The 24,155-nt window shown below is 45.0% G+C and overlaps 1 protein-coding gene across 3 annotated transcripts in view; it reads left to right on the top strand.

The window, feature by feature from the left end:
- Positions 1 to 24,155, top strand: part of cux2b (cut-like homeobox 2b) — a 332,051-nt gene that overhangs the window by 252,466 nt on the left and 55,430 nt on the right. For all 3 annotated transcript variants that reach the window (XM_080208269.1, XM_080208267.1, XM_080208268.1), the window contains exons 9-10: positions 14,637 to 14,685; positions 22,981 to 23,172. In XM_080208269.1, the coding sequence (XP_080064395.1) occupies positions 14,637 to 14,685; positions 22,981 to 23,172 (241 nt within the window). The remainder of the gene's footprint in view (positions 1 to 14,636; positions 14,686 to 22,980; positions 23,173 to 24,155) is intronic.

Raw genomic sequence — 24,155 nt, 5'->3', positions numbered from 1 at the left:
AGCAGAGGGTGGAATCGTTGTGGGTGGAGATTAGGAACAGCAAAGGGAGGAAGACGCTGGTGGGTGTCGTCTATAGGCACCCGAATAATGATGTGGAGGTGGGGCGGGCTGTTAACGCGCAAATAAGTGCGGCGTGCAGGAATGGGACGGCCGTAGTTATGGGGGATTTCAATCTGCATATTGATTGGTTGACCCATGTTGGACGCGGGGGGCTCGAGGAAGAGTTCTTGGAATGCTGCCGGGATAGTTTCCTCGAACAGTGTGCGTTGGAGCCGACGAGGGAGCGAGCTATCTTGGATCTGGTGCTATGTAATGAGGCGGATAGAATTAGGGACCTTGTGGTGAAGGATCCTCTTGGGGAGAGTGATCATTGTATGGTGGAGTTTCTGGTGCAGATGGAGGAGGAGAAAGTGGGTTCCCGGACACGCGTCCTCTGTTTGAATAGAGGGGAGTACGATAGGATGAGAGAAGAATTGGCGAATGTGGACTGGGGGAGCGCGTTGGAGGGAGGGTCTGCTGAGGAGCAGTGGAGGATCTTTAAGGAGATCTTTCTTGGTGCTCAGCGGAAATTTATTCCGATGGTCAAAAAGGATAGTAGGAAGAGAGGTAATAAGCCATGGATAACGAAGGAGGTGAAGGAAAGTGTCAAATTAAAAGCGGAGGAATTTAGAGTAGCTAAGAGTAGTGGGCGAGATGAGGATTGGGAGAGGTTTAAATGTCAACAAAGATTGACAAAGAAGTTGATAAAGAAGGGTAGGAGAAACTATGAAGCTGGGCTAGCGCTTAATATAAAAAAGGATAGCAAGAGTTTTTATAAATATATAGAAAGGAAGAGGCTGGCTAGGGTGAATGTTGGTCCTTTAGAGGATGAGAAAGGGGACCTAGTGGTAGGGGATGAGGATATGGCTAAGGTATTGAATAACTTTTTTGTTTCTGTCTTCACGGAGGAGGACGTGAATAATTTGCCGGGTGTTAGCGATGGAAAGGTGGTAGGACTAGAGGGTCTTAATGACATTACTGTTACTAGAGAGGCGGTGCTCGACAGACTGGAGGGGCTGATTGTGGACAAGTCCCCAGGACCGGATGGAATGCATCCGAGGGTTCTGAAAGAAATGGCGGAGGTGATAGTGGATGCCTTGGTGGTTATTTTCCAGACGTCGCTGGATTCTGGGGAAGTGCCGGATGATTGGAAAACGGCTAATGTTACGCCGTTGTTTAAGAAGGGTGCCAGGCAAAAGGCGGGGAATTATAGGCCGGTTAGTTTAACGCCTGTGGTGGGTAAAATGTTAGAATCTGTCATTAAGGAGGAAATTGCGAGGCATCTTGAAGGGAATTGCTTGATAGAGCAGACGCAGCACGGTTTCATTAAAGGGAAGTCGTGTCTGACAAATGTACTGGAGTTCTATGAGGATGTGTCTAGGGCGGTGGATAGAGGAGAGCCAGTGGATGTGGTCTTTCTAGATTTTCAGAAGGCGTTTGACAAAGTACCTCACGAGGTTATTGCAGAAGGTCGAGGGACATGGAGTTGGGGGTAGGGTGTTAGCGTGGATAGAGGATTGGTTGTCAAATAGGAGGCAGAGAGTGGGGGTCAACGGGTGCTATTCGGATTGGCGGATGGTGACTAGTGGAGTGCCCCAGGGGTCGGTGCTGGGGCCTCAGCTTTTTACCATTTATATAGATGATCTGGAGGAGGGAACCGAGTGCAGGGTGTCGAAATTTGCTGATGACACCAAGATAGGGGGAACGGCAAATTGTGTGGAGGGTGTGGAGAGTCTGCAGAAGGATCTAGATAGGCTGGGCGAATGGGCCAGGAAATGGCAAATGGAATTTAATGTTGGCAAGTGTGAGGTGGTCCACTTTGGTAGGAAGGACTATTGCTTACGTGGCGAAAAACTGCAGCAGGCGACGGTGCAGAGGGACCTCGGGGTCCTTGTGCATGAGTCGCAAAAACCCAGCTTGCAGGTGCAGCAGGTGGTCAGGAAGGCGAATGGGATGCTGGCCTTCATAGCGAGGGGGATTGAATATAAAAGTAGGGAGGTCTTGCTGCAGCTGTATAGGGCATTGGTGAGGCCGCAGCTGGAGTACTGTGTGCAGTTTTGGGCGCCGCACCTGCGCAAAGATATTTTGGCCTTGGAGGGAGTGCAGAGGAGGTTTACTAGGCTGATACCGGAGTTGAGGGGGTTGAGCTATGAGGAGAGGCTGAATAAACTAGGCTTGTACTCATTAGAGTTTAGAAGAATGAGGGGAGATCTCATTGAGACTTATAAGATGATGAATGGGATGGATAGGATAGAGGTGGAGAGACTCTTCCCGCTCAGAAAGGATAATAGGACTAGGGGGCACAGCCTCAAGATAAAAGGGGGGCGGTTTAGAATGGAGTTGAGGAGGAACTTCTTCACTCAAAGGGTGGTGAATCTCTGGAATTCTCTGCCCGTTGAAGTGGTGGAGGCTGCCTCGCTAAATATTTTTAAGACGCGGGTTGATGGGTTTTTGATAAGAGAGGGGATTAAGGGTTATGGGGAGAAAGCGGGAAAGTGGAATTGAGCAGCGACAGATCAGCCATGATCTTATTGAATGGCGGGGCAGGCTCGAAGGGCTAGATGGCCTACTCCTGCTCCTATTTCTTATGTTCTTATGTTCTAAGACCAAGCACAGAACAAGTTCAAGATGGGGGGGCGGGGGCGGGGGGGGTGGTGGTTGGTGGTGGTGGCGGCAGCGAGGTCTTATGTTGTCTGCTTGTTTGCCTGTCTTGTGGGGACTATGAATTGGATTCAATTTGAATTTGGTTTTTGGAGCAAGCAAGGAGATGGATTTCGGTTTGCCCGGTCCACTCTGAGTATTGGCTTGTAACTTTAAGGACGAAGTAAAAAAAAATTTTTCTACATTGCGCAAAATGGAACTACATTCTCTGGCGTGGACATCTCATTGAAGTCTACAAGATTCTGAGGGAGCATGGCAGTGTAAATGCAGAGAGGCTTTTTCCCCCGGTTGGAATCAAACATTTAGAACTGAGGTGAAGAGACATTTTCCCACACAGGGTTATGAATTTTTGGAATACGGGACCCGAGAGCTGTGAAAGCTCAATCAATGAATATGTTCAAGATTAAGGTCAATAGATTTTTAGACACTAAGAGAATTGAGGGATAAGATGTGAAATTGGGGTTGAGGTAGAGATCAGCTGTGATCCTACTGAATGATGGAGTAGGGTGTTTAACCAACTCCTGGCTCATATTTCTTTTGTTCTGGGCAGAGTGAGCTGTGTTAAATGTCAACACTTCTCAGCATGAGGAATGCTGGCTGTAGGTGGGGTTTGTAATTTTTTTAGTGATATATTACAGTGTGACACCCTGCAGCAGGAGTCATACCGAAGGTTTGATTGGCACCCAATTAGCACAATTTTGCATAAAATGTTTCAGGTGGTGGTTAGTGAATTACATTTTGCAAATAAGGTGTAGAGCAATTGAGCATTTTATCATTCCACTCCAAAGGGGAAAACTTTCATGTTCATAGGCACATAGGGAGGCGTTTTGGTGTGGTGAGCGTGAGAGGAGCGTGAGGGTTAGAGGGACATGGAGAGGAGTTTTGATGTGGTGAGTTTGGGAGGTGCCTGAGAGTTAGAGGGACACTGACGGAATGTGATTCTGTCCGAGTCACTCCAAAACTACATTATGGTATTTGATATATTTTCTTTTGCTCTCAGTATGTTGCTTGCTCCCATTATGGAGGGAGTTGGAAATTCGTATACTTAAACATCACGGGCGCGAACTTCCTGCACCATAGCACTGATGAAGTAGCGTAGCAATGCAAGAAATTTCAGCGGAAGGCTAAAGATAGGAATCGCACCTCATGTCGGACCAGTCACGATTCTCCCAGACATTTTTACTGACGGGCATGAGGCTAATTTAAATAGTTATGACTTCATTGAAATCCTATTAGAAATCCCGGGACGCAATAGTCTGAGCTCACTTAGCTCTCCGACCTCACCGGTGGAGGTCCTCACCAGCAAGAATCACCAGATGGTCCCCACCCAATAGGGACTTGATGTGATGCCCTCACCAGTGGGACCTGAGGCCCTTGAAACCCTCCATGGATGATCGAGGGATGGGAACAGTTCCCTTTGAGCAGTGCCAGCCTGGCATCTGGCACTGTCCACCGGGGACTGGGCATTGGCAAGGGGAGGGGCCTAAGTGGAGGAGGCAAGGCCACTCAGGCAGAGCAATTGGGGTGGAGGAGAGGAGGGAAGGGGGGAATTCTGCGTCCGAGGGGTAGGGGCTGGTGGTGAGGCTGCCAATCAAGGTCGGGATCACTGATTGTTGGTTAAAGCCACTGATCGGAGGTTGGGACCGGTGATCGGAGGAGGGGGGGCAATCTGAGTGTGATTGGAGAGGGGTGGTAATCTGTGGGGGGGAGGAAATCCAGGCTGTCTGTGGAGGGAGTAATTGGCGGTGGTCTGCAAACAGGGCGGGGTAAGAGTGGAGATATCCTTCAGGGGGTGATAGCAGTGGGATTAACAGATCCTTATAGACAGTATATGGGAGATCAGGGCGCATGCCTAGCTGTCTGCAGCCATCTTGCCCGGTGAGTTTAAGCTCTGCTATCCCCCCCCACCAGCGTGAGACTCCCAACTGCTAAAGAAATTGACGGAGTGTGGGAAAATTGCGTGGGGTTACTTGCTGAAAGAAAATGGAGTGAAACAGTCCGGTTTTCAGACTTTTGTGGCACATAGAAATTTTGGGGAAAAATTCCACCCCACGTGTGTAAAAAAAAAGTGTCAGTGGGATGCCTGAGTTAGCAAGCAGACCACCAGAGACTACAACTCCATTTTATTTCAGTAAGAGCGAGCCAAGACTGCAGTATTGTAACTTAGCTCTGAATAGAACCAATGTATTACAGCATGGGCCAACATATTAATGTATAGAAAGGTTTTCATGTCAACTAACACAGTCACATGACGATTCAGGAAGCCACTACAATGGAGGGAACTCTGGCTGGAGCTACAGGCAAGGCTTGTGCAGATGAAGGGATTTGGAATACTTTGCACAGGTAGTACCATTGATGCCAATTACTCAAGTAAGTGGCACCCCTCCACATGACCAGGGATTGTGTTTGACAGCTACAGTATTTAGAACACAAACCAAAGCAAAAGATAAAGAAATGATATATTGTCATTGCATGTGTGCACTTTATTGTATCAAAGAACATTTTTATGATGTCTCTGTGCATAAGGGATGATGCTTAGCGGTGAATAAGAATTAATTCGATAAAACAAGGTGGAAGAACTGTCTTCAAAAGAAATCCACCAAAGAACAAAAAAAAAAGCTAAGCATGGAAGCGCCTAGTGTTAGAGGAAAAAGAGGGGAAGGTGAGTTTGAGATGAAGATGGGAATAGTGAGAGAGGTGCATGGAGGGGGGAGGCTTAGGTGGCATTAATGGGAGGAAGTTAGTGTGAGGTGATTTGACTTGATTTATTATTGTCACATGTATTGGGATACAGCGAAAAATATTGTTTCTTGCACGCTACACAGACAAAATCTACCATTCATAGAACAGAAGGAAAGGATAGCTTGCAGAATGTAGTATTATACTCATAGCTAGGGTGTAGAGAAAGATCACCATAATGTGAGGTAGGTCCATTCAAAAGCCTGACGGCAGCAGGGAAGAAGCTGTTCTTGAGTCAGTAGGTATGTGATCTCAGACTTTTGTATCTTTTTTCCAATAGAAGAAGGTGGAAGAGAGAATGCTCAGGGTGCAAGGGGTCCATGATTACACTGGCTGCTTTGCTGAGGCAGTGGAAAGTGTAGACAGAGTCAGTGGATGGAAGGTTAGTTTGTGTGATAACTGGGCTTCATTCACGACCCTTTGTAGTTTCTTGCAGTCTTGGGAAGAGCAGGAGCCACACCGGATAGGTGATACATCCGGAAAGGAGCTTTCTATGGTGCACCTGTAAAAATTGGTGAGAGTCATGGCGGACATGCTGAGTTTCCTTAGCCTCCTGAGAAATAAGAGATGCTGGTGGGCTTTCTTAACTATTGTGGCAGTGTGAAGAGACCAGGACAGGATGTTGGTGAATTGGACACCCAGAAACTTGAAGCTTGATCATTTCCACTTATCACTATTCTCCACTACACTACGCTTAGAGAAATGGAGATAGTGCAAGTCCTGTTAGATATTAATGAATGGATGGGTGGGTAACAGTGTAAATTATGTAGGGAGGTATAAACTGGCAGGGGTTAAGTGCTTCGTTGAAAAGTGACTGGATTTAAATATCAGGGTGAGAATGTTTCTGTTCTTTGCCAGATTTCTGACTCTGGTGAAAGTGGCTGAACCTTCGTTTTCTGTTGCTATTGGTGATCACTAAACTGAAGGATCTGTCCAAACTTCCTGAATTACTTTGGGAAATGGGGATTGTTTTTCTAACCACTGTGTGACTGGATGTGCTGAGAGACTTGATGAACATCCATTAACAAATGGGGCTGTGAATGTTAATATGTGAAACTGGGCTGTAAAATGAAATATTTTAATTAACAGTTGCAGCCTGACTATAAATAATGCATGCTGAATTGGAGTTTCCTGTTTGCAGACATCATTATCGTGTTAGCCGAAATGTTTCATTTTTCACTGTAAAAAAAATCGCCAGAAACACGCTATAGCTTTCTGATCTCTGATAGACGTAAAAAAAAATCAGGTTCTTCATCATCTCAGCACAGGGTGGATGAGAAGTGTTTATCCGTACCCATTTAATCATCTGCTTCAGGCCTAGTTAGACATTGATACTGAGTTCCCAGCCCAGAGCTTTGCAAAGGGAGTGGGAAGTACATGCCTGTCGCTCTCAAAAGGGCAAAAGTAAAGTTGAGGATTATTGTTATTGATTTTTTTCCCCAGTTTTTATTACAGCTGTATAGGAAGTGAGAGAGGGTAAGCCAAGGTTTTCGTCAAAGCCAGGGGCACACAAAATCACTGTGGTGTAGGAGGCTGTGGTGTAGTGATATTGTCACTGAACTGGCGAACCAGAGATCTGAGATGCTGCTCAGGGGACCAGGGTTCGAATCCCAGCAGATGGTGAAATTTGAATTCAGTAAAGATCTGGAATTTAAAATCTAATGATGACCGTGGAACCTTTGTCGATTGTCAAGAAAACCCATCTGGTTCATTAGTAGCCTTTAGTGAAGGGAATCTGTTAACTGTACCTGGTCTGGCCTACATGTGACTCCAGACCCACATGTGATTCTTAAATGCCCTCTGAAATGGCCTAGCAAGATATTCAGTTCAAAGGCAATTAGGGTTGGGCAATAAATATATGCTGGTCCAGCCAGCGATGCCCACATCCCATGAACAAATAAAGAAGGGAGATGCAGTATTGGTCCAGAAATTCCAACCTCATATACACACACACACACACACACACACACACACACACGCAAAAGAACTGCATGGCAATTGCCCAGCACTTCTGATATTCTGATTTCAAATGGAGACTTTGGAGGCTAAATAGTTGCCAGGGACAGTTAGACGGATTAAAATCACTTCTAACTCCTGGGTAGTTACACTATTAACATCCCCACGTCACTTCTCAACACGGCGTACACTCACTCCAAGAATGGATTTCTTGGGTGCATTTTGAGCAGGCTGTCAGGAGGCTGCACAGTTCTATCTACTGCAGCTTCTTGCAACAGGATCTGCAGGTGTCCCATCACATTCAGAAAGCATCCCGCATCCTGGTTGTTACATTGCTCTTGCATTTGGAAGAAGTGCAGCCACAGCAGTAGTGGCAGTAACAACGGTGGCAGCAGTGGTGGCAATGACAGTAAGAGCAGTAGTAGCACCAGTATCAGTTTTCCTCATCAGCACAGGAACACCAGCGAGAAAGGAGAAATGCCTTGCAGCAAGACACATGAGAAATACGTTAATTGCCCGCTGCCCAGCAAATCTGTTAACCTGCTCACTCGCCTGTCCTCAGGACTGATACAGAATCTTTCAGCATTAACAATTCTTAATACATCCTTTGCCACTCCCTTAATCTGCACTAAAGAGCATTCAAATCAATCAGCCAACTTCTATACCCACGAACATACTGATTGCAGCTTCACCTAATAAAAACTACTGCAGAGCCAAGTGCCAAATGTGATTAAAGGTGATTAATTTAACCGCAAACATCATAATTACTGTGAGCAATTACAGTCTCCTTATCTAAGGAAAGATTGGAGGCAGTCCAGAGAAGGTTCACTAGGTTTATCCTGGGTATGGAGAGATTTTCTTATGAGGCGAGGTTGTACTCACTGGAGTTTAGAAGAATGAGAGGTGACCTTATTGAGACATTTAGGATTCTCAGGGGGTTGGACAGGGTAGATGCTGGGGCGATTGTGGGAGAGTCGAGGATCAGAGGGGCATAATCTCAGAGTAAGGGGTCACCCATTTAAGACAGAGATGAGGAAGAATTTCTACTCTCAAGGGGGTAGTGAATCTGTGGAATTCTTTATCTAAGAGGCTAGGTTATTAAGTATATAAGACTGAAATAAAAAGACTTTAATCAGTAAGGCAATCAGGGGCAATGGCAATACGGCAGGAAAGTGGAGTTGAGAATTATTATATCAGGTCAATCATAATGGAGCAGGCTCGATGGGCTGAATGGCTGACTTCTACTCCTACATATTATGGTCTATAGGTTTTCAACCTTTCATATGTCGTGACACACCTCTACACTACAAAAAGAATTTGAGGCACACCTCCTATTTTCTCCGTCTTCTTCCCTTACTGGGAACATCTCCCTGTCCTTGTGCCTGAGTTTTTTTTTCAATCTTTCCCTTTCTCTCTCGCATCTCCCAGGCTGTTTGTGCCCTCTGAGTTTTGGCTTTTTGTGCATGCGCGTGAGACCTTTGTTTTCAGCTCCAAGTCCCATTGGTCCAGCGCATGGGCCTGACCAATATAAAAAACCTAAACCATGCACGTGCCACTGTTCCCCAGCTGGCACATGCATGGAGGCTCAAGATTCATTGGGTATTGGAGATGCCAACCAGACCTGAGGAAGAGGGTTAGTTTTAGTTTAGTTATATGAATTTTGAAGCATTTTGAATCTTGGGAGGTCTTTACAGCACATCGGTGAGTTGCGGCACTCTGGTTGAGATCTACTCATCAATAGTCTAATTGTCATCCATTCTTTTACCCATTATGTCCAAGATAGAGACACTCAATTATTGAGAAACTATTTGAAATGCAGCTGAAACCTACAAGGCTTCAGAGCAAGAGCTGGAAAGTGGGATTAGGCTGAATGGCTACTTGTCAGCCAGCACACACTCAATGGACCGAATGGCCTCTTCTTGTTATAAATTTCTATAATTTTAAAAATAAAGTTTCTTCATTCTGCCACTGCCAAGAGTGAAGCTGCTTAAGCTCTTGTTGGAACATTTGAGGTGTTCCTGGCCACTGAACTTGATGCCTGAACCTATGAATATCCAGTTATAGACTGATTCCCCTTAGCTGTTGGCATCACTGTGGATACAGGTTAATGGGGTGGCAAAGAAGCAAACGCCATGGCACCCTGAGAGAGAACAACACATGCAGTTTCCGTAATGCCACACAAGGATGAGGAACAGGAAAAGGCCATTCAGTCCTTCAAGCCTGCTCCAACATGATCGTGGCTGATCTGATTGTGGCCCCAACTTCACTTTATTGCCACTTACAGAATCATTGAATCCCTACAGTGCAGGAGGCCATCCGATCCGTCAAGTCTGCACTGACAACAATCCCACCCAGGCCCTATCCCCGTAACCCCACATATTTACCGCTAATCCCCATCCCTTGGGGCTTTGCTTTTCACATCTTTTGAAACATCTTGGCAGCAGGGATGCAGAGAGGCCACCAGTAGAATGTTGGGTATGGGTCCTTGAGATGGTACAGTTGGGGATAAGGAAGAACTTTATATGTAATGAGTAGAAGTGACTTGGAACTTGTTGCCTACAAAGGTGGTGGACATGGAAACAATTGATAATCTAGAGAAGAATTTGATGGGCATGACTGATATAAACTTGCTGGGCTATAGGGACAGAGTGGGGAATGGGACTGACCGGATTGCTGAAAAGAGAGCTGACAAAGACACGATGGGCTAAATTGCCTCTTCTGTGTAGCTATGACATGATGATCTGTGAGAGAATAGTGCAACAGGTTAGTGACCCCATGAAAACCCCTATCTATTTAGTCCAGCACAGCCTCTCCAGGGCTGAATGCAAAGTGCTGATGCTGAGCGAGAAAGCACCACGCTGGCTGCAAGAAGACCACCGCCGGCCACCCCCCCCCCCCCCCCAAACTTTTTTTTTTTAACTATTACACTGAAGCTCTGCGTCAGGCCTTCACAGAGCTTGTCTGAGGCTCGCAGTTTCCTGAGACCTTGATACCTTCACCACCTCCTGCTCTGCTGGTCTGAGAGAAGAATTCTCCCTCTGCCAAATGAACTATGGCCACCTGGATGGGAGTGCGATATGAAACTTGTGATGACTTTCCCTGCGAGCTTTGCTGCCTTTCCTCTGCAAGTTGGCAATAGGTGTCCTTGGGACTGGTAACATGGCTCTGCAACTGACTTGACAAGTGGCTCAGTTGCACTCAGCCATTGTTAGGTAGGTGTGCCAAGGCCAACAGATATGAGGGAGCGATTCTCCCCGCACCCTGTTCACTCCAGCGGGGTTTAAATAATAGCTCCCCATTTGTGAGGAACTGACAGCCCGACTCTGCTGGAGTGAAGTGGGGGCAACCAAGGCCTCCTGAGAGGGTCAGGCTCTAGGGGCTGCCAGCTGACATTGCCAGCTGGGCCCCCTGGCACTACCCAAGGGGCAAAGTGCAAATGCCCAGGAGATACCATGGCACTGCCTACTGGGCATCAGGCAAGACCTGATGGGGATGGGACCTCTTGGGGAGGGGAGATGATCGATGGGGGTTGGGGGTCCCATTGCCACTCTGCATCCGAGCTGAGTGACAAAAGGAGGAAAGACAGCGATCGGGACTGTCCATCGGAGTGGAAGAGGGGGAGAGGGGTGGCTGGCCTTATGGGGGAAGAGGTTGGGGCTGCAGGTGGTATGTTGGGACTGCGAGGGGGGCAAATGGGGGGGGGGGATCAGGAGATTGGGAAGGTGCGGGGTGGGGAGATTGAGGTGGGGGGCGATGGTGAGGCTACGCAGGCACGACCACGGGTGGGGGAGGGGAGTGATTGGGCCATGGGTGGTGGGGGCGGGGGAGGTGTCACATGGCTGTCAATGCAGTGTGTACAGGACTGGCCTGTGATTGGGAAGCCAGCAGTGCAGGGCTTCTGTGCACGCACCAACCTTGGTGCTAACAGATCGACACAGGTGCAGTGGCCTGCTCAGCGTTTTGCTGCCAGCCTCCCCGGCGGAAATAGGCCCTATCCCTGATTTACGCTACTGTGGTGTACAGAATGTGAGAGATTCATTCTGAAACTCCCGCTGAAAAAACCAGCATAATTTACCCCAGTTTTTATGCAAATTCGACAATTTGAATTTTTTGGGATGAATCGCCCAGATGGTTGGTACCATTATGATGGGTATGGTTCTTACGCCCACTGATGTCCCTCTGGTGCCACCTTTCATCTTGTACCACCTCAACTGTGAAAGAATGCAATTAGAATGCTTTCAAACAGCCCCTAGATTGGGGTGAATATTTGCATTGTAATTGCTCCTTTTTCATACCAACCCTTTCACCATTTCCCTGTTCTGCTGAACATGTAAAATTGCAATAATGGTTTCTGGGGATTTGTTACAAAGAATATTCCTGAGCTAAAAAAAACTCATTAAAAATCCTAGTAAATCAAAAACAGTGGAAGGAAAATATCTATCTTTTTTAAAAAGGCCGCACAAAGCAATATGTAAAATAGGTAACATTTTATTAAATATGGCTTTACATTTAAAAGCTCATTTAGCCTGTCTTTATGACAACTGAAAATTAGATGAGCAAAATGCACAGGAAGGATGTATCAGATGTGAAATTCTAAATGGAGACTGAAACCTATCAAACTGATGTAAGATGTGTAACTGACCTAATTATTTGTTAAACACGAAATCGGCCTTTTTTTAACAAGAGAAATTCAGTGAAGAAACAGCAACCTGAAGTTGACGGAGATTTGAAAAGCTTGAAACAACTACAGAAGTGTTGGAAACACAAAGCGGGTTGATTTGGTTTATTACTGCCACATGTACTGGGATAAGGTGAAAAGTATTTTTTTCTTGCCTGCTATACAGACAAAATGTTCATAGAGTACATAGGGGAGAAGGAGAGGGTGCAGAGTACAATGTTACAATCATAGCTAGAGTGTAAAGAAAGATTAACTTGATATGAGGTCCATTCAAAAGTCTGTTGGGAGCAGGGAAGAAGCTGTTTTTGAGCTGGTTGGTATGCTTCCTCAGACTTTTGTATCCTTTTCCCGATGGAGGAAGGTGGGAGAATGTCCGGGGTGGGTGGGGCCCTTGATTAAGCTGGCTGCTTTTCTGAGGCAGTGGGAAGTGTTGACAGAGTCAATGTATGGGAAACTGGTTTGCGTGATGGATTGGGCTTTGTTCACAACCCTCTGGAGTCTCTTGGGGTCTTGGAGCAGGAGCCATACCGACTTGTGATACATCTGAAAAGGATGCTTTTTATGGTGCATCTGTACAAATTGGTGAGAGTCGTAGTGGACATGTTGAATTTTTTTAGCCTCCTGAAAAAGTAGAAGCGTGGGGTGGGTTGGGCAGCAGCTATGGAAGGGGCAGACCAGGTTTTTTTTTTGTTTATATATCCAATTCGATCCAATCAAAGTCCAATTCAAAGTCTTAGCAAGTGAGACATTCCCGATCCAAGCTGACAGGACAGGTTTCTCACTACCTGTCTTGGGCTTCATCTACATGATTCAAGTTGATTGGAATGGGCATAGTTCCTCCTCCAAGGTTTGATCTCATTTGCCTCTTAGCCAAAAGGCGCTTTAAAAAAATTGCTTCAAATGAAGCCTCAGCGTAACCTCATGAGTTCAAACAAGTGCAGCACATCAACACTACACTTGATCTTAGCCAAAAGGTCAAGGAGCAGACCAGTTAAAGTATTTGGTATAATCCTTGAATAGAAGACTGGCTTCTGGTGAAATATCCATACCTAAATCATTAACTTATCTCTTCACTTTACAGATACTGACTGACCTGCTGCGTGTTTCTGTTTCAGATTTCCAGCACTTTCTGCTATTTTTTTTCCATTCTACTTCCTAGGACAGTTGAGTCACAATGAGTACGAGGAGAATGAAGGGCACAATCACACAAAGATAATTTTTCTGTTCATTTAAGTTGCTGGCTGACCCCAGGGGGCACTCAGCCAGGCCCTGGGGGACGCTTGGTCAGGCCCCAGTGGTGCTGTCAGCCAGGCCCCGGGGGGGCAATGGGCCAGGCCCGGGGGAGGGGGCTTGCTCAGCCAGGCTCTGAGGCTAACAAGTTCAGCCTTTTTTTCCCTTTTGAAAAACTGCATTTAGAAATCAACTCCGCGAAGAGTTTGGAATGAAGGCTCAGAATTTCCTCCATATTTCTGCCTGATTTTTGGCACATGGAAAGTGGAAAGCTATTCTTGGAGCCAGTTTACTAACTGCTGACACCACTATGGTGATTTCCGGTTGGGCATTATAGAGGGCAGCACAGTGGTTAGCGCTCCCTCACAGCGCCAGGGACCCAGGTTTAATTCCTGGCTCAGACGACTGTCTGTGTGAAGTCTCCACATTCTCCCCCTGTCTGTGTGGGTTTCCTCCGGGTTCTCTGGTTTCCTCCCACAATGCGAAAGATGTGCAGGTGAGGTGGATTGGCCATACTAAATTGTCCATTAGTGTCAGGGGGATTAGCAGGGTAAATATATGGGGTTACAAAGATGTGCCGGTTTGGTTGATTGGACATGCTAAATTGCCCCTTAATATCGGGGCATTGGCAGGGTAAATACGTGAGGTTATGGGAACAGGGTGGGATCGTTATCGGTGCAGGCTCGATGGGCTGTATGGCCATCCTCTGTGCTGTAGGGATTCTATTCTATGTAGGACATATTGGTGCATTTTCTGTACATGTTTCAGAGCTGAGTAGTTGTGACAAATTTAAATACAGGTGCTTGCTGTTATGGTTATGATATATGGCATGTGTCGTGTCATACATGGCTGGTCACTTTATTGTGCATAACCTCAATTAGCATTTGGGTAGAGTGTCACCAAGTCAGAATACAAATTAAAATGAGCGTTTTCTCTCTTATGAATACAGTTCTTTTAAAACACGGTAATATGATACAAGGTGCTTTGGGGCATATCATTGATACAATTGAAATTCCCAGCAGTGCAGAGTGCATTACTGTTTTGACTTGCAGTCTTCATAAGATGTTCACTGCCATGCAAATTGACTCAGCAATATATGTATTAATATTTGATCCCTAGAAACTAAAATATAATGCAACTACTTAAAAATGCTTCAGGTACATAAACTAGCAGCGAGAGACGGATTTGCATGAGTCGGACCATCATGGAATGCAATATCCAAGGTGTTGTGTGAACTGTGGGAGTCAATGGTGAACTGCTATTTCGCAGCCTGTTAGTATGACTTGAGGCTATTTATTGCCTGTCACAGTGTGATGTTTTGCATCTATTTTAGGACAGATGAATTGGGAATGATCATGACCAACTTAGAAAGGGCGAATCAGGTAAGAGAGAAACTACTTTGAGTCTACAAAAATGCAGGAGATCTATTTTTTTTGAATGCTTCTGTGCTTTAGCAAGGGACATAATTGGCTTAATCAAACAAACCCATAAGCCTCTGAATGGATGTCGAATGCAGCTTTATGTATTCATTTATGTGTTTATAGTCACTAAGTGGTGGAGTAAATATTAGCGTGTGTTGTGCTGTGTTACTGCACGACTTCTCGAAAAGCTGCGATATTTCTATACACATTGGAAACCGGCCTAATGAAATTAGTGAGAAAATTCCTGTGCTGCAATTAACTTGGCGTGAAATTAAATTGCAGTTATTATGAAATTGCGACAAGCTTCTACTGAAAACCTGAGCAGATCTCCGAGCCAGAAGGCCGAAGGGGAAGTGGAATACAGCTCCAAGCTGCTGCATCTGACGGTGGGAAAACAAATCCCTCAAATCAGGACTGCGGCTGATAATAAGAACATAAGAAATAGGAGCAGGAGTAGGCCATCTAGCCCTTCGAGCCTGCCCCGCCATTCAATAAGATCATGGCTGATCTGAAGTGGATAAGTTCCACTTTCCCGCTCTCTCTCCATAACCCGTAATTCCCTTGTCTGTCAAAAACCTATCTACCCGTGACTTAAATATATTTAGCGAGGCAGAGAATTCCAGAGATTCACCACCCTTTGAGTGAAGAAGTTCCTCCTCAACTCCGATCTAAACTGCCCCCCCTCTTATCTTGAGGCTGTGCCCTCTAGTCCTGCTATCCTTTCTAAGCAGGAAGAATCTTTCTACCTCTACCCTATCCATCCCTTTCATTATCTTACACGTCTCTATAAGATCCCTCCTCATCCTTCTAAACTCCAACGAGTACAGACCCAGTCTATTTAGTCTCTCTTCATCGTCTAACCCCCTCATCTCTGGGATCAGCCTAGTGAACCTCCTCTGCACTCCCTCCAAGGCCAAAATATCCTTGCGCAAGTGCGGCGACCAAAACTGCACACAGTACTCCAGCTGCGGCCTCACCAGTGCCCTGTACAGTTGCAGCAAGACCTCCCTGCTTTTATATTCTATCCCCCTCGCTATGAAGGCCAGCATTCCATTTGCCTTCTTCATCACCTGCTGCACCTGCAGACTGGGTTTTTGCGACTCATGCACAAGGACCCCCAGGTTCCTCTGCACCGTCGCATGCTGCAGCTTTTTGCCCTTTAAATAGTAATCCCTCCTACTATTATTTCTGCCAAAGTGGATAACCTCACACTTGCTAATATTGTACTCCATCTGCCAGGTCCTCGCCCACTCGCTCAGCCTATCCAGATCCCTCTGCAGACTTTCCACACCTTCCGCGCAATTTGCTTTTCCACTCATCTTTGTATCATCAGCAAATTTCGTCACCCTACACTCAGCCCCCTCCTCCAGATCATCTATATAAATGGAAAATAGCTGAGGCCCCAGCACCGATCCCTGCGGCACTCCACTAGTCACCAACTACCAATCAGAGTAGCACCCATTGATACCAACTGTTTGCCTCCTATTAGACAACCAATCCTCTATCACACGCTAATAATAATCACACGCTATCTAATAATCACACGCTATCCACCACAGTTCCCTTGCTCAGCTTCTGAAAGTGGTGAACCACTTCAGGGTAGCTCCCTGGATGCCAGCAACTCTCTCGTGTTTCATCTCCATTTGTGACTTTAGACTGTGAATGCCATGATAGTATGGTGGCACAGTGGTTAGCACTGCTGCCTCTCAGCGCCAGGGATCCGGGTTCGATTCCTGCCTTGGATCACTGTCTGTGTGCAGTCTCCCAGTGTCTGCACATTTCCTCCAGATGTTCCGGTTTCCTCCTGGAGTCTAAAAGATGTGCTGCTTAGGTGCATTGACCATGCTGAATTCTCCCTCAGTGTACCCAAACAGGTACCAGAGTGTGGCGACTACGGGATTTTCACAGTAATTTAATTGCAGTGTTAATTTAAGCCTACTTGTGACACTCATAAGTAGACTTTAACCTTTAAAAAGCTATGAGTTTTAAGGTTGCCAGCACTGACTGGTCTTATTCCTGGAGGTTTTGTCACATGACCATCCATCTCCCACTATGCATCTCTACCAATGGCCTATCAACATGTCCATCTTTCCAGCACTGCCTTTCTACATCAATGAAGAAGCAAGCAGTCTCTTCATTGCCTGATTGGATGATTCTTGACTCCAGCCAAGCAACCTTTTAATTCCCACCTCAAGCTTTTTTCTAACTAATAAGTGAAAGTGCTTTTAAAAAATCCTTTAAAAAGCACTGCATTTTTTCAAGTCAGAACAAGTATTTTCTATGCTTGCCCACAGCAGTATGCTGTTTAGTGTAAGAGTCTAGCGGGTTAATATGGGATTGGGTACTCCTCACACAGTGATGAGAACACTTGACCCATATCTAGAGGTCAGTGTAGTGTTGGACAGAGCTGTGTATAGCAGCAAGCATGAAGACAGTTCCTAGCTTGGACCGTTACTGTACTTTTGTACATACTTTCTAGTAGTTAATAAATACTTACCGTTGAACTACCTAAGATTACAAATATGTTAAGACCCAATGGACTATGTCCAACACAATGCATCATGGTGCCAGTAGCTGGAACAACTCAAAACCTTGTAGAGACTACAGAAGAAAATTAAAATCCTGGAGAACTGAAGAAAAAACTCAAAGCAGCATTCCAATCAGACAAAACAACATGCAGATGATGATCACTGGAGAAAAGCTCTAAAGAAAAGCCTGGAAGCTGAAGGTAGGAATTGAATTTCTCACTGCAGCAGAAGGTACCATTTAATCATGTGGAAGTCCTGCGTCAATACCCAGTGTGTACAGAATCTGCCGACCTAATGGGGTAAGCTAAAAAAAAATTAAGCTAACCAATGATAGAATTGTTGATGGAGTGGTGGACAAATGCATGCTCGGACAAGGAAGACCTAACCCTTGAGAAAGTCACTCGGGTTGCCTGGCACTCTGAACTCCATGTGCAACACAGGTCCATTTTAAAATATGTGGGGTTACGGAGATAAGGTGTTGCTGTCAGTGCAGACTCGATGGACACAATGGTCTCTTCTGCACCGTAGGGATGATATGAAGTGGAGAAAGTAACCTGTGGTACAAAGGAAACTCCACAATCCAGTTAGTGAAACAGCACAGAAACAGGAATAGTCCAGGCCAAGGGAAGCAATGCTTTAACCGTCCAGTAGAGCGACCATTCCAGCGCTGTGAAGCAAGCACCCCCATAGGCGTGATAATGACCAGCAATTCCAGCCCAATGTTTTCAATGTAACCGGATAGGAGACTTCAGGAAGCTGCGCAAAGCCAAAACACCAAAGAGGATTTGTGAGATCAAGACAGCACAGCAAGAGGAGACACAGCCATTCTACTTGGATGAGATCAAACATTCTGGATTTTCACATTGGAATGTGGAGATTTTGGTTAGTGGCCATCTCACAAACTTTAAATGGGATACAGGAGTCAGCGTTATGGTCCAATCAGTCAAAGAAACTTGAAAGATCTCTACGTATAAGCAACAGACACACCACTCTATGGCTCAGGAGAAACCTAACTTCAGTCATAGGCATGATTCTGGATTAAGATATGGTGAAGAATTGATGTACATCATCCTATAACCAGTCTTTTTCTCTCCTGACCAGAAATGCCTGTATGGTCCTGAATCTCCTCAAAACGGCAAAAGAGCTACTGTTGTAAAATGGACAGAACAGCAAGTTCCTGAAAGCTCCAGCATGAAAGATTTGCTCAACGGCTCTGAATTGCCTTCTCTCTTTGCAGAGTAGGTTTCACTTGTGTTACAAATGCCAGAAGCCCCTCAGTCAGACCAGTCAACCACTCAGATGGTTACCATGACACCTTGAGTAGATGACAGTCAAGACAGCAATTAGCAACAAGAAGAGCCTTAGCTTCTAGCTCTGACACCTGTCAGAGAGATAAACCCAAGACCGCATGCTGGAATCACCAACTACCATTACGGTGCCAGAAACAATGGGAACTCAGTAACAGCCATCAATTGGTAGCACACCGTACAGCCAAACACAAAGGAGAGCTTATTAACAACACACATTCTCACAACAGAAAGATCCATCTTCCATCCCTGAATGCATCACGGTGAGCCACATGAGGGAAGAGATCATCACTGGGATCCAGCCCATAAAGAGTGAGATTAACCAACTTCCATCTATCACAACAATTGGGGAACCGCCAAAGAATGATTCAGTGCCAGAGAGTGGAAAAAGAGGATGAGAAGACACCCAGATGCCAAAACAATCTCCAATTCCGCAATGTTTATCTGCAGCAACAGTGCCTACCACTCCTCTGACAGTAATGAAAAATGAGATATGGAAGATATGAGATAACGCTTTTTGACCACCTGAACCTTTTAACTCAGATACTACAGGGGTAGAGATGGGGAAGCAATGATAATGTAAATTAACAGGGTAAACTGGGATAACTTGTTGGATGAAGACTTGGTGGTGGGGGAGAGACGTAGCCACAAGGGTCTGGCATATTAAAGATCATCGTGAGACTGAATACAGTTTCTATCCGCACAGTGATGTATGCAAACACATGACCCACACCTCGGGGTCAGTGTAGTGTTGGACTGAGCTGTGTGTAGAAGCAAGTATGGAGCCAACTCTGAGCTCAGAGCTTTACCATACCTGTGTACATAGTTTCTAGTGATAAATAAATACTTACAAATACCTTGATAAGACCGACCGGATTGCGCCCATGACCTCGGAGATCACTCTTCAAATCTTGGAGGGTGCAGCACAGTCCTGGAACATCGGCAGCCCCATTGATGTGGCGGTCATCACAGCAGAGTCTAATTGTCTCCGCTGCAAAACTTCTCAGCCGGGGTCACTGGATGTTGTTTTATCCTGCTGATCCCTCTAACCTGTGGATCCTGGGACACTAAGGGGCAATTTAGCATAGCCAATTGACCTATCCTGCACATCCTTGGGAGGAAAACAGAGAACCTGGAGGTAACCCACCCAGACATGGGGAGAATATGCAAACTCCACACAGACAGTGACCCAAGCTGGGAATTGAACCAGAGTCTCTGGGTTTGTGAGGCAGCAGTGCTAACCACTGTGCAATCGTGCTGCCTTTCATTTTGTTTGTTGGTCAGGAGCTCATTCAGTCAGATTAATTTGTTTTTAAAGATCGTTTTCAATAATAATGTTTCCACCAGAGTTCTCAACAAATTGACAGCAGCAACTAAAGTCCATTTTTTACTGACAGTCTTCAAAGAATTATTAAGTGTTTTGAACAGCTTGGTTGTACAACTGGGAATTAATTTATTAAATCTCAACAGCACCACTAGTAGTTTGATGAAGCTGAAATAATGCATATAATTTTTCTCTCAGATGTAAAATTTATTTGTTCCCAATTAAATGGAAGTCTGTAAGCACAGTTGTACGGTGCTGTGCTAAATTCTTCATTTTGCCGTATTGCTGTGTTAAGACAGATGTCTTAGATTGCCTTTGAACATTTCTTGTAGATGAATCCTCCACAATTCATGATCCACTTTTAAATTATGCATCAGCACTACTAATAGTTATCAGTATTGATCTGAAATTAAATCATTCATGCACAGAACCGATAGGAGAATGGAAATTTGGGAAATAAAGAATCCTAATTAGAATTGGTGAATTTTGTTGTGGGAATTCATTCGCCAATATTTTGGCAATGAGGTTTCATTATGAGGCCAATGAGGTGGTTGGCACTGCTGCCTCACAGCGCCAAGGACCCGGGTTCAATTCCCAGCTTAGGTCACTGTGTGGAGTCTGCACATTCTCCCCATGTCTGCGTGAGTTTCCTCTGGGTACTCCGGTTTCCTCCCACAGTTTGAAAGATGTGCTGGTTAGGTGCATTGATCCAAACAGGCGCCAGAGTGTGGTGACTTGGAGATTTACACAGTAACTTAATTGTGGTGTCAATGTAAGCCTTACTTTTGACTAATAAATAAACTTTATATAGAGTCCCTACAGTGCAGAAAGAAGCCCATCAAGCCTCCACCGACAACAATCCCACTCGGGCCCTATTCTTCTAACCCCACCTATTTACTCTGCTAATGCCTCTGACACTTAGGGTCAATTTAGCATGGCCAATCAATCTAACCTGCAGATCTTCGGAGGAAATCGGAGCACCCAGAGGAAATACATGCAGACTCAGGGAGAATGTGCAAACTCCATGGAGACTGCCACTCAAAACCAGAATTGATTCTGGGTCCCTGGCGCTATGAGGCAGCAGTGCCAACCACTGTGCCACCCAGTCTTTGAGAAGAATTTATAAGCAGCTCCATCCATTTGGCTATCTGTGATGAGGAAATAAAAGTAAATGAGGAATACCTAGCCAATAACCTGGTGAACAGCAAAAATTCAGCACAAGAAGGTCCTCGCTGATCAACCTACCTGAGGAGTTAACTTTCAACGCTAAATCTTTTGGTGTAGTTTCTCAGTGAGAAGTTCCAGATTCAGCCCAAGGCAGTCGAGGTTCAAAGTAAATACAAAGTAATGAAAAATCGGCTGATGGGTTGACAGCCAATCAGTTACTATATCAGATTGAGGGAGGTCGGAGTGGGGGTGCTGGCGAAGATAATTGGGGGTCCTTGGTGTTTCCATTTTGGATTGAAAGCTTGGATTCCGAAAACTTGGCGTGATTTGATCAGATTTCCAGACGATATCAAACCAGAGTTCATTGTGCAGAGATCACTAAGGAATGATGAAATGAACATCAAAGTCATGTCAGACGGAGTTTAATGCAGACAAGTGTGAAGCATCACACACCAGAAGAAAAAGTGGATGGCATGCACAGCCCACTCAACGTGTCAAACTATTGCCAAGCAGCAGTCAACCCTTCAAACAAGTAAAACACGGCTTTATGATTGATGTTGTCAAATTCTCTCAGAGAGAACAATCAAAACATGAAATAAGTATCTGAAACTGGATAGTGTAGGTCAAAAGTCTTAAATCCATCAAGGAACAAACAGTTACTGTGATGACGGAGGAGGTGGAGGATGGTGGTAAACAGCGGGTCCTTTCTGGAAAAGTGAATTAAAATTAATGTCTTTGTACATCTGCATTTGTCACAATGCTGTGATACATACAATACTTCAGAAACTTCATCCATATGATGATACACAACTTGCTTGAAAATTATAGCCACCATTTATCTGTCCGTTAATAAGTAATCATTTAGAAACATAGTACTAGCTTTATGTATTTCTGCCATCTTTAGTCTGGCTCTGAACGTGCCACGTTTGCAAGACCTCAGAGCCTGGTATTCTACCTGAAGGTCTCTATCTCGTATTGCTTTATTTGATGTCTGCAGTATATTGATCTGAAATTAAAGCTCGAGAATTTCAAATATCTTAGCACTCTGCATTCAGCACCATGGCTTACCTCAAACGTTCCCAAACGAAAAGCCGGCTTGATGCAACTCCATTCGATAGAATCACATTTACGTCAAAGCAGCCAAAATGTCAACTGTTGCAAATCTACAAAGAACCTGTTCCAAGCGAGGTGTCTTCGATAAAACTTGAAGCTTTATTGTGGTGCATTAAATTTAAGTTGCCTGTCGACAACATTATGCTCAGGTTGCCAGCCAAAAGCTAATATCACTTGCATCATTTTTTTGACAAAAAGACTGCCTGAGCTTCATTGGCATCTTTCATCGGACCTAAAAAAAAATAGTGTTAATGTGTTATTGTGCCAGTTAGCACAGCCCTGTACAGACAACCAACATCACTTTATTTCATGTAAACACCACCACCTCCCCACAAAAAAAACCTGCCTGCCGTAATGGACGCTGCTTAGGATCAGTAATGGCATTTGATTCGCACTAAAGTAGCACATGGGGTGAAAGCAAGAACTAGGTCTTAAAAAGAACGCTTTCTCTGCTGTGGAATTATCTAGTACAATACATGTCTCTCTCGTTAAATAATTGATTGCATTTAATATGATGATTGGTGTCCCCACAAACATATCACTGATGTTCAGTAAATCCATGACTGGATGTGTTTCACGAGTCAGGTTTATTCTTTAACATTTATGGCAGAAAGATTCTGCAGCCGATGTAATCTCAAAATAAGTCCGATGTGGTATTTCACCTTTCAAGTGGCAGAATTAAGGGGCAAAAGATGGTTTTGGCTCAAATGTGTAATTGTTATATGATCCCCTCAATGATCCATAGGAGGGTTGTAACAAAAGCAGACTCCGCGTAAGGTGCTGGAAGCCTAAATGCATCTTTTCCACTCCGGCACAGGATCACACAGACATTCTGATGTGCCCCAGTTCGAGGCTGGAAGCAACGCTGGTGGCTAAAGACCGAGAGATTATCCGCTTGCTAAAAGAGATTCAGCATCTTCAGACTGCACTGCACGAGCTCCAGGAGAGTTCAGCCAATCAGATTGCACAGTTGGAGAGGCAACTCGCAGTAAAGACTGAAGCTGTGGAGGTAATGGAACTTGGGATAAGATCGCGCTCGTGATAATCAATATGTTAAAGTCTTGGCAGCTTTCAAATAACCCAACATAGTTTTTACATGAAATCAAGTTTCAAATAGATGGATGACAATTATCTGCTTAAAATCAATGTGAATAGTGTTAGATGCTGCTGTGAACCACCAGATCAATCCAGACAAATGATTGCCGACCCAAATGATTATCAACAATGTGTTGTCAGCTTGTATCCAATGTGATGTTTCAGTTCTAGCAATGTCACTTGTATGATGCAATGGATCCATCAGGTGTACTTTGCAGATTTCAATGTTTATATTCTTAATACACAAATTCATTTCAAGTAAAAGAGTTCATCCAATGCGGTCCTGCTGGGAAGTAAGTGCGCTGGGCTGTTTGAACTTCCGCTTTCACAGCACCGGAGGGCAAGACGGAGTGAAACATCGATGGTGAAACTACTGCAGGGACGTTGCTGTTAATTCCTGCTGCTCTCAACAGACCTTTCAAAGTGTCGAGCATCGTCCGGCTTGCAGTAGACCCGCAGAATAGATTGATAGTAATCTGGCACCATGCGTCAAAAGACTGTTCCACGGACTGTCCAGGATACCACTCTGTTTCAAATCTTGGCTGTGTAACCGTGAGAAGCTGAGCAAAGGTCCAGCTACTGAGAGAGAAAGCGGGGAGTGCACAAATTTATTTTCTTTATTTGGAATGAAACAATCTGATGTTTTGTTTACTTTTCGTGTGTACTTGGGAAATGTTCTTCCCTCACTGCTAACATTATATTTTTTATTAATCCCTTTCCTTCGGCGATTACTTAACACTTGATTGCACCTAGCAGTTGTTAGGATAGGTACAGTGCTTGTTCTTTGAGTCCTGTTGTTGGCTGCCATCAGTCATGACTTAGATTCTTCCCTCAATGGCACCCTATTTGCTATAATTAAGTTTAAAAGTAATTCAACATTTTGATGTGTTTAAATTT

The sequence above is a fragment of the Carcharhinus amblyrhynchos genome, chromosome 20, assembly GCF_965287045.1.
Source record: "Carcharhinus amblyrhynchos chromosome 20, sCarAmb.v2.hapA, whole genome shotgun sequence".
NCBI lineage: Eukaryota > Metazoa > Chordata > Chondrichthyes > Carcharhiniformes > Carcharhinidae > Carcharhinus > Carcharhinus amblyrhynchos.
The sequence above is the reverse complement of the archived record's forward strand: the minus strand, read 5'-3'. Positions and strand labels throughout refer to the sequence as shown.